The sequence below is a fragment of the Cherax quadricarinatus genome, chromosome 97 (assembly GCF_038502225.1).
Source record: "Cherax quadricarinatus isolate ZL_2023a chromosome 97, ASM3850222v1, whole genome shotgun sequence".
Classification (NCBI taxonomy): domain Eukaryota; kingdom Metazoa; phylum Arthropoda; class Malacostraca; order Decapoda; family Parastacidae; genus Cherax; species Cherax quadricarinatus.
The window spans coordinates 4,510,066-4,522,726 of record NC_091388.1 but is presented as its reverse complement, the minus strand read 5'-3'; the positions used below and the strand labels follow the sequence as shown (position 1 = coordinate 4,522,726).

Genomic DNA, 12,661 nt, shown 5'->3' with positions numbered 1-12,661 from the left:
GTGCCAGAGTGTTGTGTTGTGCCTGTGTGTTGTGTTGTGCCTGTGTGTTGTGTTGTGCCTGTGTGTTGTGTTGTGCCTGTGTGTTGTGTTGTGCCTGTGTGTTGTGTTGTGCCTGTGTGTTATGTTTTGCCTGTGTGTTGTATTGTGCCTGTGTGTTGTGTTGTGCCTGTGTTGTATTGTGCCTGTGTGTTATGTTGTGCCTGTGTGTTGTGTCTTTGTGTTGTGTTGTGCCTGTGTGTTATGTTGTGCCTGTGTGTTATGTTGTGCCTGTGTGTTATGTTGTGCCTGTGTGTTATGTTGTGCCTGTGTGTTATGTTGTGCCTGTGTGTTATGCTGTGCCTGTGTGTTATGTTGTGCCTGTGTGTTATGTTGTGCCTGTGTGTTATGTTGTGCCTGTGTGTTATGTTGTGCCTGTGTGTTATGTTGTGCCTGTGTGTTGTGTTGTGCCTGTGTGTTGTGCCTGTGTGTTGTGTTGTGTCTGTGTGTTGTGTTGTGTCTGTGTGTTGTGTTGTGTCTGTGTGTTATGTTGTGCCTGTGGGTTGTGTTGTGCCTGTGTGTTATGTTGTGTGTTGTGTTGTGCCTGTGTGTTATGTTGTGCCTGTGTTGTATTGTGCCTGTGTGTTGTGTTGTGCCTGTGTTGTATTGTGCCTGTGGGTTGTGTTGTGCCTGTGTGTTGTATTTTGCCTGTGTGTTATGTTGTGCCTGTGTGTTGTGTTGTGCCTGTGTGTTGTGTTGTGCCTGTGTGTTGTGTTGTGTCTGTGTGTTATGTTGTGCCTGTGTGTTGTGTTGTGCCTGTGTGTTGTGTTGTGTCTGTGTGTTATGTTGTGCCTGTGTGTTGTGTTGTGCCTGTGTGTTGTGTTGTGCCTGTGTGTTGTATTGTGCCTGTGGGTTGTGTTGTGCCTGTGTGTTGTATTGTGCCTGTGGGTTGTGTTGTGTGTTGTGTTGTGCCTGTGTGTTATGTTGTGCCTGTGTTGTATTGTGCCTGTGTGTTGTGTTGTGCCTGTGTTGTATTGTGCCTGTGTGTTGTGTTGTGCCTGTGTGTTGTATTTTGCCTGTGTGTTATGTTGTGCCTGTGTGTTGTATTGTGCCTGTGTGTTGTGTTGTGCCTGTGTTGTGTTGTGCCTGTATGTTGTGTTTGCCTGTGTTGTGTTGTGCCTGTGTGTTGAGTTGTGCCTGTGTGTTGTGTTGTGCCTGTGTTGTGTTGTGCCTGTATGTTGTGTTGTGCCTGTGTTGTGTTGTGCCTGTGTGTTGTGTTGTGCCTGTGTTGTGTTGTGCCTATGTGTTGTGTTGTGTCTGTTTTGTATTTTGCCTGTGTTGTGTTGTGCCTGTGTGTTGTATTGTGCCTGTGTGTTGTGTTGTGCCTGTGTGTTGTGTTGTGCCTGTGTGTTGTGTTGTGCCTGTGTGTTATGTTGTGCCTGTGTGTTGTGTTATGTCTGTGTGTTGTATTGTGCCTGTGTGTTGTGTCTGTGTGTTGTGTTGTGCCTGTGTGTTGTGTCTGTGTGTTGTATTGTGCCTGTGTGTTGTGTTGTGCCTGTGTGTTGTGTCTGTGTGTTGTGTTGTGCCTGTGTGTTGTGTTGTGCCTATGTGTTGTGTTGTGTCTATGTGTTGTATTGTGCCTGTGTGTTGTGTTGTGCCTGTGTGTTGTGTTGTGTCTGTGTGTTGTATTGTGCCTGTGTGTTGTGTTGTGCCTGTGTGTTGTGTTGTGCCTGTGTGCTGTGTCTGTGTGTTGTATTGTGCCTGTGTGTTGTGTTGTTCCTGTGTGTTGTGTTGTGCCTGTGTGTTGTGTTGTGTCTGTGTGTTGTATTGTGCCTGTGTGTTGTGCCTGTGTGTTGTGTTGTGCCTGTGTGTTGTGTTGTGTCTGTGTGTTGTATTGTGCCTGTGTGTTGTGTTGTGCCTGTGTTGTATTGTGCCTGTGTGTTGTGTTGGGCGTTGTGTTGTGCCTGTGTGTTGTGTTGTGTCTGTGTGTTGTGCCTGTGTGTTGTGTTGTGCCTGTGTGTTGTATTGTGCCTGTGTGTTGTATTGTGCCTGTGTGTTGTGTTGTGCCTGTGTGTTGTGTTGTGCCTGTGTGTTGTGTTTTGCCTGTGTGTTGTATTGTGTCTGTGTGTTGTGTAGTTCCTGTGTGTTGTGTTGTGCCTGTGTGTTGTGTTGTGCCTGTGTGATGTGTTGTGCCTGTGTGTTGTATTGTGCCTGTGTGTTGTGTTGTGCCTGTGTGTTGTATTGTGCCTGTGTGTTGTGTTGTGCCTGTGTGTTGTGTTGTGCCTGTGTGTTGTGTTGTGCCTGTGTGTTGTGTTGTGCCTGTGTGATGTGTTGTGCCCGTGTGTTGTATTGTGCCTGTGTGTTGTGTTGTGCCTGTGTGTTGTGTTGTGCCTGTGTGATGTGTTGTGCCTGTGTGTTGTATTGTGCCTGTGTGTTGTGTTGTGCCTGTGTGTTGTATTGTGCCTGTGTGTTGTATTGTGCCTGTGTGTTGTGTTGTGCCTGTGTGTTGTGTTGTGTGTTGTGTTGTGTCTGTGTGTTGTGTTGTGTCTGTGTGTTGTATTGTGCCTGTGTGTTGTGTTGTGCCTGTGTGTTGTATTGTGCCTGTGTGTTGTATTGTGCCTGTGTGTTGTATTGTGCCTGTGTGTTGTGTTGTGCCTGTGTGTTGTGTTGTGCCTGTGTGTTGTGTTGTGCCTGTGTGTTGTGTTGTGCCTGTGTGTTGTGTTGTGTGTGTGTGTTGTGTTGTGCCTGTGTGTTGTGTTGTGCCTGTGTGTTGTGTTGTGCCTGTGTGTTGTGTGTGTGTGTTGTGTTGTGCCTGTGTGTTGTGTTGTGTTGTACCCATCAAGGCACAATTTTGAAAAATGGTTTATATTGGATTTAATACATAGTAGACACAGTAATACATATGTATATTTTGTATATTAAGTAGCTTCAAGCTTCTGAAGAGTGGAGGGGTGTGTTGTCTGGCACAGAAATGCATAATAAACCTCATGTCATCTTTTGTTTGGGTTATTGATGGTTAAACCATCAATATGTTGAAGATTGAGACACTTATGCAGCATATGGGAATCTTTATTCAGGAAACGTTTCGCCACACTGACTTCATCAGTCCAATACAAAGTAGAAATGCGTAAGGAGAGGAGGAGTTTGAGGTAATCAGTCCCTCAGCCTGGAGTCGATGTGTTCAGTCGATCAATCTTGTAGAATGTACAGCATAGGGTCGTAGACGTGGCTTATATACTGTAGTGAGGTGAGGTGAAGCAGGAGGAGGCGGGGTCATAGTGGTACCATCCACTAGTCGAAGTAGGTCTTCGTCCAAAGGTTGGACAAGTGTTGAAGAATTCTTTGTAACAAGATCCCATGATGCTGCAGTGTCTGACAGTTGTGATGAATGGTTTCAAACCATTCATCACATAAGCCATCAATAATTCGATTCCTAGGCACAAATACCCTAGGTGAGGTAAGAGTAGATTAGAGAGTGGTATAGTGTGAGTAGCGTTGTTTGTGGTACATAGTACTGTATCTTAGAGAGGAGATCTACTGTTTTGGAGACTTTGGCTGTGTCAGTGCCTCAGTCTTGATAAGAATGTTGTTGGTACCATAGTCATGATAGAAGGTAGTCAGTACCACAGTCATGATAGAAGGTAGTCAGTACCACAGTCATGATAGAAGGTAGTCAGCACCACAGTCATGATAGAAGGTAGTCAGCACCACAGTCATGATAGAAGGTAGTCAGTACCACAGTCATGATAGAAGGTAGTCAGTACCACAGTCATGAGAGAAGGTAGTCAGTATCACAGTCATGATAGAAGGTAGTCAGTGCCTCAGTCATGATAGAAGGTAGTCAGTGCCTCAGTCATGGTAGAAAGTAGTCAGTATCACAGTCATGATAGAAGGTAGTCAGTGCCTCAGTCATGGTAGAAAGTAGTCAGTATCACAGTCATGATAGAAGGTAGTCAGTGCCTCAGTCATGGTAGAAAGTAGTCAGTATCACAGTCATGATAGAAGGTAGTCAGTATCACAGTCATGATAGAAGGTAGTCAGTATCACAGTCATGATAGAAGGTAGTCAGTGCCTCAGTCATGGTAGAAAGTAGTCAGTATCACAGTCATGATAGAAGGTAGTCAGTATCACAGTCATGATAGAAGGTAGTCAGTATCACAGTCATGATAGAAGGTAGTCAGTGCCTCAGTCATTGTAGAAAGTAGTCAGTATCACAGTCATTGTAGAAAGTAGTCAGTATCACAGTCATGATAGAAGGTAGTCAGTATCACAGTCATGATAGAAGGTAGTCAGTATCACAGTCATGATAGAAGGTAGTCAGTGCCTCAGTCATGGTAGAAAGTAGTCAGTATCACAGTCATGATAGAAGGTAGTCAGTGCCTCAGTCATGGTAGAAAGTAGTCAGTATCACAGTCATGATAGAAGGTAGTCAGTATCCCAGTCATGATAGAAGGTAGTCAGTGCCTCAGTCATGATAGAAGGTAGTCAGTATCACAGTCATGATAGAAGGTAGTCAGTGCCTCAGTCATGGTAGAAAGTAGTCAGTATCACAGTCATGGTAGAAAGTAGTCAGTACCACAGTCATGATAGAAGGTAGTCAGTATCACAGTCATGATAGAAGGTAGTCAGTACCACAGTCATGATAGAAGGTAGTCAGTATCACAGTCATGATAGAAGGTAGTCAGTATCACAGTCATGATAGAAGGTAGTCAGTACCACAGTCATGATAGAAGGTAGTCAGTATCACAGTCATGATAGAAGGTAGTCAGTATCACAGTCATGATAGAAGGTAGTCAGTACCACAGTCATGATAGAAGGTAGTCAGTACCACAGTCATGATAGAAGGTAGTCAGTGCCTCAGTCATGGTAGAAAGTAGTCAGTATCAGTCATGATAGAAGGTAGTCAGTGCCTCAGTCATGATAGAAGGTAGTCAGTATCACAGTCATGATAGAAGGTAGTCAGTATCACAGTCATGATAGAAGGTAGTCAGTATCACAGTCATGATAGAAGGTAGTCAGTACCACAGTCATGATAGAAGGTAGTCAGTATCACAGTCATGATAGAAGGTAGTCAGTATCACAGTTATGATAGAAGGTAGTCAGTATCACAGTTATGATAGAAGGTAGTCAGTATCACAGTCATGATAGAAGGTAGTCAGTACCACAGTCATGATAGAAGGTAGTCAGTATCACAGTCATGATAGAAGGTAGTCAGTATCACAGTCATGATAGAAGGTAGTCAGTACCACAGTCATGATAGAAGGTAGTCAGTACCGCAGTCATGATAGAAGGTAGTCAGTGCCTCAGTCATGGTAGAAAGTAGTCAGTATCACAGTCATGATAGAAGGTAGTCAGTACCACAGTCATGATAGAAGGTAGTCAGTACCACAGTCATGATAGAAGGTAGTCAGTACCACAGTCATGATAGAAGGTAGTCAGTACCACAGTCATGATAGAAGGTAGTCAGTACCACAGTCATGATAGAAGGTAGTCAGTACCACAGTCATGATAGAAGGTAGTCAGTACCACAGTGATGATAGAAGGTAGTCAGTACCACAGTGATGATAGAAGGTAGTCAGTACCACAGTCATGATAGAAGGTAGTCAGTACCACAGTCATGATAGAAGGTAGTCAGTATCACAGTCATGGTAGAAAGTAGTCAGTATCACAGTACTGAGTCTCATTCACCAACCTGCCAATTTTACACACATTAAGATATTCATTCCATCCTCCACAGACCAATCCTAGACTTCAAGCCAGTGTGTGGATCATTTGAGGCCAACCCTCCGTTCTGCGAGGAATTGATGGAGGCCACTGTGCGCCATTTTGAGAAGCTCTTATCCGAATCGCATGAACCACTGTCTTTCATTGTCTTCATTCCAGAGTGGCGTGAACCAGCGCCCTCTGCCTTACTTCACTTGGAGGCCTCCAGGTGCGTCTTAGTGATTCAGGTCTTGCCACTTGTTGTATTTTCTAACCTAATAAATCTTGACTCACAAAACTGTAATAGAGTAAGTCCTCAACTTACAAATACAGTGGGGACTGCCTGAATTCTGTATAATACAGTCTCTCCTCACTTAACAACAGAGTTCTGTTCCTAAGACCACGTTGGTAAACGAATTCGTCGCTAAGCAGGGAGCATACTGTAATAGTAGTGGGTTTGTATCAACCATCTTTGATATTGTTTTAATGTCGCCATTGCATCATATATAACATATTTATTAAATTTTTTAATGTTTATACAGTAGTGTACTGTATATTGTAATAAACAGAATAGAGGAAATCCTCTCTAATATACTTTATTTAGGTATGCATACTGGTCAGAAAACCTGTCGTAAGTCTGAGTCGTCAATAAACGAATGTGTTGCTAAGTGAGGAGAGGCTGTATTCATAATGGTGCGACATACGATATTTCGGCTTGACAGTAGCGCGACTTACAATATTTAGACTTTACGATGGTTCATTTACAATATTTGGACTTTACAGTGGTTCGACTTACAATATTTCAACTTTACAATGGTGCAGCAACAATTGCTTTGGAGATGAAACTTAAGATAATTACCCAGCATGAAGGCAGCAAGTCCCTAACTTGTATTCAGTTATTGGCTTTTCAATACTGGTATTTAATTAGTTACAGTAATTATTTACTTACTGATTTAGCATATTGTATTCATTTTTGACTTTGGATGTTTTCAACTCGTGATATTTTTGACTTATGATGGGTTAATCACAAAAGACCCGTTCTAAGTCGAGAAGCACCTGTATTTGGGCAGAAATATTTACATTTGTGGCACTACCGTGCCTCATAGTGTGAGTGCCGCTGCCCATTAAACTCGCCCTCCAGAGCAAACTCTACGACAAAAATATGCGTAACTTGAGGAATATAAAACAATTTAATGTACCTGATGTGCTGTGGAATTTTATTATCATGTATAAACAAAGTGTTGCTATCTCTCACTGTTGTGATTTGTTACAGATTCAACAGAAAACAGATAGTTCTGTTGCCTTTCGAGCATGAGTATAGACACGGCTTCCAGCACTTCATGTCTAAGTAAGTACAAGTATCTTTGCTGATATACCTGATACATATATATCTTCCTTGGAAGATACATATATATCCTTATGGAGGACCTTCTATCATGACTGTGGTACTGACTACCTTCTATCATGACTGTGGTACTGACTACCTTCTATCATGGCTGCGGTACTGACTACCTTCTATCATGGCTGCGGTACTGACTACCTTCTATCATGGCTGCGGTACTGACTACCTTCTATCATGGCTGCGGTACTGACTACCTTCTATCATGGCTGCGGTACTGACTACCTTCTATCATGGCTGCGGTACTGACTACCTTCTATTATGACCAAGGTACTGATGGTCAGTGCCTCAATCCTGCTGTATGTTCATCTCCATACCTGAATGTAATCTCAAAATTTGTGTATTCTAGGCCAAAGGTTATTTAGCAACCTTGTACATTGCAGGTCAGAGGTCATACTTAAGAGTGGTCATGGTACAGTCGCTGTGTGGTTGCAGAATGATGCTGGATTCTCTCGCTGGGGTCCGACTCCTGATAAAGTCGATGCCCTTTTGGAAGCATTCCGACCAGGTCGAGAACGTGACCGCGACCGCCAGGAGATGCTGTCGCCACCTCGGAGGGACACCAACGCCGAGGCTCCTCCGCCATATGTTGACGTTAAGTCGGCGCCATCTCTCCTAGCCGGCAGTTCTCCGTTGGCCCCTCCAACCGCGCCATCTACCGTTGTTCCATCAGCAATCATGAGCGCCTCGCCATCTCCGGCCGTGCCCTCAGCCCCCGCTTCGACGAGCCCAGCCTCCACCACCACAATATAGAACACTCGGAGTGAACCAGCTTATATTGTGTATGGAACCTGTACAGCCTTCGTATTACTTATGTTCAAGACAATGTACGGTTCTGGTGAAGATTTTGTTCCCTTTCAAGAATTCCAATAAGTGTTCTGCAATCATTTGCAACATAAGTCACCTCTTGCAAACCTCCATGTATTGCAGTTTCTTTGCAAATGCCATGAAAATGGCATCCAAAATTAAACAGGGCGCTTTTTGAAGACCTACGCTGTGTTCAGTCTGCCATGAACGTTTTCAGGCACATTAGCAGAGAAAATGTGGCATATATGTTCACTAGAGTGACGACAATGAACAAAATTCATAATACGGCATTTTTTTAATAAAATACCTATAACAGGGTGACCCTCATAGCCTGGTAATGTGGAATTGGTCAAGTAATATACATATATACATACATATATCGTGCCAAATAGGTAAAACTGGTCAATTAGCAAGAATTCGTTTAAAATTAAGTCCTTTCTAAAGTTTTCTCTTATATGTTTAAAGATTCGGAGTGTGGAAATTAGGAGAAAGTGTGGAGTTAATAAAAGTATTAGTCAGAGGGCTGAAGAAGGGTTGTTGAGGTGGTTTGGTCATTTAGAGAGAATAGATCAAAGTAGAATGATATGGAGAGCATTTAAATCTGTAGGGGAAGGAAGGCGGGTTAGGGGTCATCCTCGAAAAGGTTGGAAGGAAGGGGTGAGGGAGGTTTTATGGGCGAGGGGCTTGGACTTCCAGCAGGCGTGCATGAGCGTGTTCGATAGGAGTGAATGGAGACGAATGGTATTTGGGACCTGACGATCTGTTGGAGTGTGAGCAGGGTAATATTTAGTGAAGGGATTCAGGAAAACCGATTATTTTTATATAGCCAGACTTGAGTCCTGGAAATGGGAAGTACAATGCCTACACTCTCAAGGAGGGGTTTCGGGATATTAGCAGTTTGGAGGGATATGTTGTGTATCTTTATACGTATATGCTTCTAAACTGTTGTGTTCTGAGCACTTCTGCAAAAACAGTGATGATGTGTGAGTGAGGTGAAAGTGTTGAATGATGATGAAAGTATTTTCTTTCTTTTCTGGTCACCCTGCCTCGGTGGGAGACGGCCGACTTGTTAAAAAAAAAAAGTTTAAAGATATATTTTTTCATTTATGTTAATGTAAAAATTAATAATTTTGTACCAAAAGAACCTTAGAAAGCTTACCTGACCTTATAATAACAAGCACAATTTAATTTAACCTAATCCAACTAAATATATTTTAGATAAGTTTACAATACTAGGTTTGGACTTCCAGCAAGCATGCGTGAGCGTGTTAGGAGTGAATAGAGACAAATGGTTTTTAGGATTTGACGTGCTGTTGGAGTGTGAGCAAGGTAACATTTATGAAGGGATTCAGGGAAACTGTCAGGTCGGACTTGAGTCCTGGAGATGGGAAGTACAGTGCCTGCACTCTGAAGGAGGGGTGTTAATGTTGCAGTTTTATAACTGTAGTGTAAATGCACCTCTGGCAAAACAGTGATGGAGTGAATGATGATGAAAGTTTTTCTTTTTCGGGCCACCCTTCCTTGGTGGGAGACGGCCAGTGCGTTAATAAAAATAAAAAAGTTTACAATAATTTAATAATAAACAAACACAATGAAATATATTTTTTTTTCGTTAGGTTCAGAATGATTTTTGCGAAATTATTGCATACACAAATTTAAGCTTGCCTTATTCGGCAAGAAGAACGTTGCTATTTAAGCCAAAATGACAAGTTTTACCTATTTGGCACGATGTGTGTGTATATATGTATATATATGTCGTACCCTAAGCTGAATTAAAATTTGTTTTTTCCATAAATCAGTGGAAATTGATCAGAGTATTATGAAAAAAATATGTATCATAGGGAGGGGTGTTAATGTTGCAGTTTAAAAACTGTAGTGTAAAGCTCCCTTCTGGAAAGACAGTGATGGAGTGAATGATGGTGAAAGTTTTTCTTTTTCGGGCCACCCTGCCTTGGTGGGAATCGGCCAGTGTGATGATAAAAAAAAATAATTAAATGTATCAAAATTAACCTATGTAGCAGAATTTAGGGAAAAAACTTCTGTTAGTTTTAGGCAGGTTAACTGAGGTTTCTATGTTAATTTTGGTCCAAAAATAAACATCATTATATCATTGGGAAAAAATTGCCTATCAATTTATAATTAACAAAATGGGAAAATTTTAATTTTTAATGGAGTTAGTCCTAATAGGCAAGATTGACCTATTTGGTACGATATATATATGTGTGTGTGTGTGTGCGCGTGTGCTACTGTTGTATGTGTGTGTATATATTATATATTATTTTTTATTTTACGAAAGATTTTATGGATATAAATCATTTTTGTGATATTTTTGTTTTTTATTTTAAGACGTTGAATAAAACGATGTTTAAAACACCTTTGTGTTTTGAACACGTGTTGTACGTGTGCCAGGTGTTTCATATGCGTGTTGTACGTGTCCAGGATGTTCAAAATGCGTGTTGTACACGTCCAAGGTGTTTCAGACTTGTTCTATACGCATCCAAGGTGTTTCAAACGCGTGTTGTATGCATCAAGGCATTTCAGACCTGTGTTGTACGTGTCCAGGGTGTTTCAAATGCATATACGTGACCAAGGCATTTCAAACATGAATTGTACACATCCAAGGCATTTCAAACGCATCCAAGATGTTTCAAACACATGTTGTATGCATCCAAAGCGTTTCAAACGCGTTCCACACGCATCTGAAACCCAGTTTACAATATTTTTACACAATTTACGCAGCAAATCCGTCTCACGCACCACCAAAATAGACTGTAATTCCTAGATAGATCATAATATAGAGAAATAGACAAAATTGTTGAAATATTTATTAATTTTAATTGAAAAATGTTTAATAGCAAGAAAACAGAATGTATTTTTATATATAGACGTATGATATATAGGAATGTTTGTATGAGTGTGTGTGTGTGTGTGTATAGAATTCCACATTACCAGGTGATGAATGGCTGGTGTATATACTGAGAGGTGTATATCATGGCAGAATGTATACACAGAGCGGTGTATATCATAGCAGATTGTATACACAGAGAGGTGTATATCATAGCAGAATGGATACACAGAGGTGTATATCTCATGGCAGGATATATATACACTGAGAGGTGTATATCATAATATATACCGAGTTGTATATCTCATGGCAGAATATACACTGAGAGGTGTATATCATGGCAGAATGTATACACAGAGGTATATATCATAGCAGATTGTATACACAGAAAGGCATATATCATAGCAGATTCTATACAGAGAGAGGTGTATATCATAGCAGAATGTATACACAGGTGTATATCTCATGGCAGAATATATACACTGAGAGGTGTGTATCATAATATATACTGAGTTGTATATCTCATGGCAGAATATACACTGAGAGGTGTATATCATGGCAGAATGTATACACAGAGGTGTATATCATAGCAGATTGTATACACAGAGAGGTGTATATCATAGAATGGATACACAGAGGTGTATATCTCATGGCAGGATATATACACTGAGAGGTGTGTATCATAATATATACTGAGTTGTATATCTCATGGCAGAATATACACTGAGAGGTGTATATCATGGCAGAATATACACTGAGAGGTGTTTATCATGGCAGAATATATACACAGGTGTATATCTCATAACGATGTATACACAGAGAGGTGTGTATCATAACAGAATATATACTAAGAGGTATATATCTCATGGCAGGATGTATACACGTGTATTTCTGGTACGGTGTATATATCATAGGATGTACACACTGAGAGGTGTATATATCATAGGATGTATACACTGAGAGGTGTATATATCATAGGATGTTTGTAGATGAATGGTTCAGAGAACCGACATGTTGATAAATTAGACACATGTGCAACTCTTGGGTATCTTTATTGAGGAAACGTTTCGCCACACAGTGGCTTCATCAGTCCATACACAGGAGAATCTTGAAGAACAGGAGGAGAATGAGGTAATCAGTCCCTCAACCTTGAGTCGATGTGGTCAGTCCATCAATCTTGATGGACTGACCACATCGACTCAAGGTTGAGGGACTGATTACCTCATTCTCCTCCTGTTCTTCAAGTTTCTCCTAGGTATGGACTGATGAAGCCACTGTGTGGCGAAACGTTTCCTCAATAAAGATACCCAAGAGTTGCACATGTGTCTAATTTATCATCATAGGATGTACACACTGAGAGGTGTATATCATAGCAGAATGTATACACAGATATACAAAGTAATACACCGGTTAATCACCCTAAATCAACCCAAATTCTTTACAGATACACTACGTATGTTGTATGATTTTTACTAGTATACAACGCTTGTATTATTTACGAACCGGAAGTGTAAATGATATGTAAATCATTGTGTATTTTTGTTTACATATTGTATTTTAGTGATGGCATTAAGGTACGCAAGTGTATGTGTGTATTAGATATACACACGTGTGTGTATGGCGATTTTCACGGTAATTTTATTATCCTTACATAACGGCATTTTTAAACTGCATTTAGAACCATTGGCAACAATGTTTGTCCAATATAACTAACAAAGTCCATTCTATCAAGCCAAGTTTAGGACCCCGGTCTTCTACATATCATCAGTGTCGGGGTTGGGAGACTACGCTCACCCCGTTTTGGCATCGGGCATGCATGTCTTACTCACGGGTATGTCATGGAGAGGCACCTTATTATACTCTGTGAGAATTGTAACTTGATACCTTCAGCCCTTTCTACCTCAATCTCTTGCTACCTTCTACCCCCGCAC

The 12,661-nt window shown here is 41.2% G+C and overlaps 1 protein-coding gene across 5 annotated transcripts in view; it reads left to right on the top strand.

The window, feature by feature from the left end:
* Nucleotides 1-12,360, top strand: part of Pcif1 (Phosphorylated CTD-interacting factor 1) — an 81,232-nt gene extending 68,872 nt beyond the window's left edge. For 3 of the 5 annotated variants that reach the window (XM_070105154.1, XM_070105158.1, XM_070105155.1), the window contains 4 exons: nucleotides 5,714-5,908; nucleotides 6,953-7,027; nucleotides 7,462-11,693; nucleotides 12,091-12,360. In XM_070105154.1, the coding sequence (XP_069961255.1) occupies nucleotides 5,714-5,908; nucleotides 6,953-7,027; nucleotides 7,462-7,831 (640 nt within the window). In that variant the 3' untranslated portion in view covers nucleotides 7,832-11,693; nucleotides 12,091-12,360. The remainder of the gene's footprint in view (nucleotides 1-5,713; nucleotides 5,909-6,952; nucleotides 7,028-7,461; nucleotides 11,694-12,090) is intronic. The other 2 variants (XM_070105156.1, XM_070105157.1) reach the window with 2 other exon arrangements.
* Nucleotides 12,361-12,661: the final 301 nt, after the last annotated feature.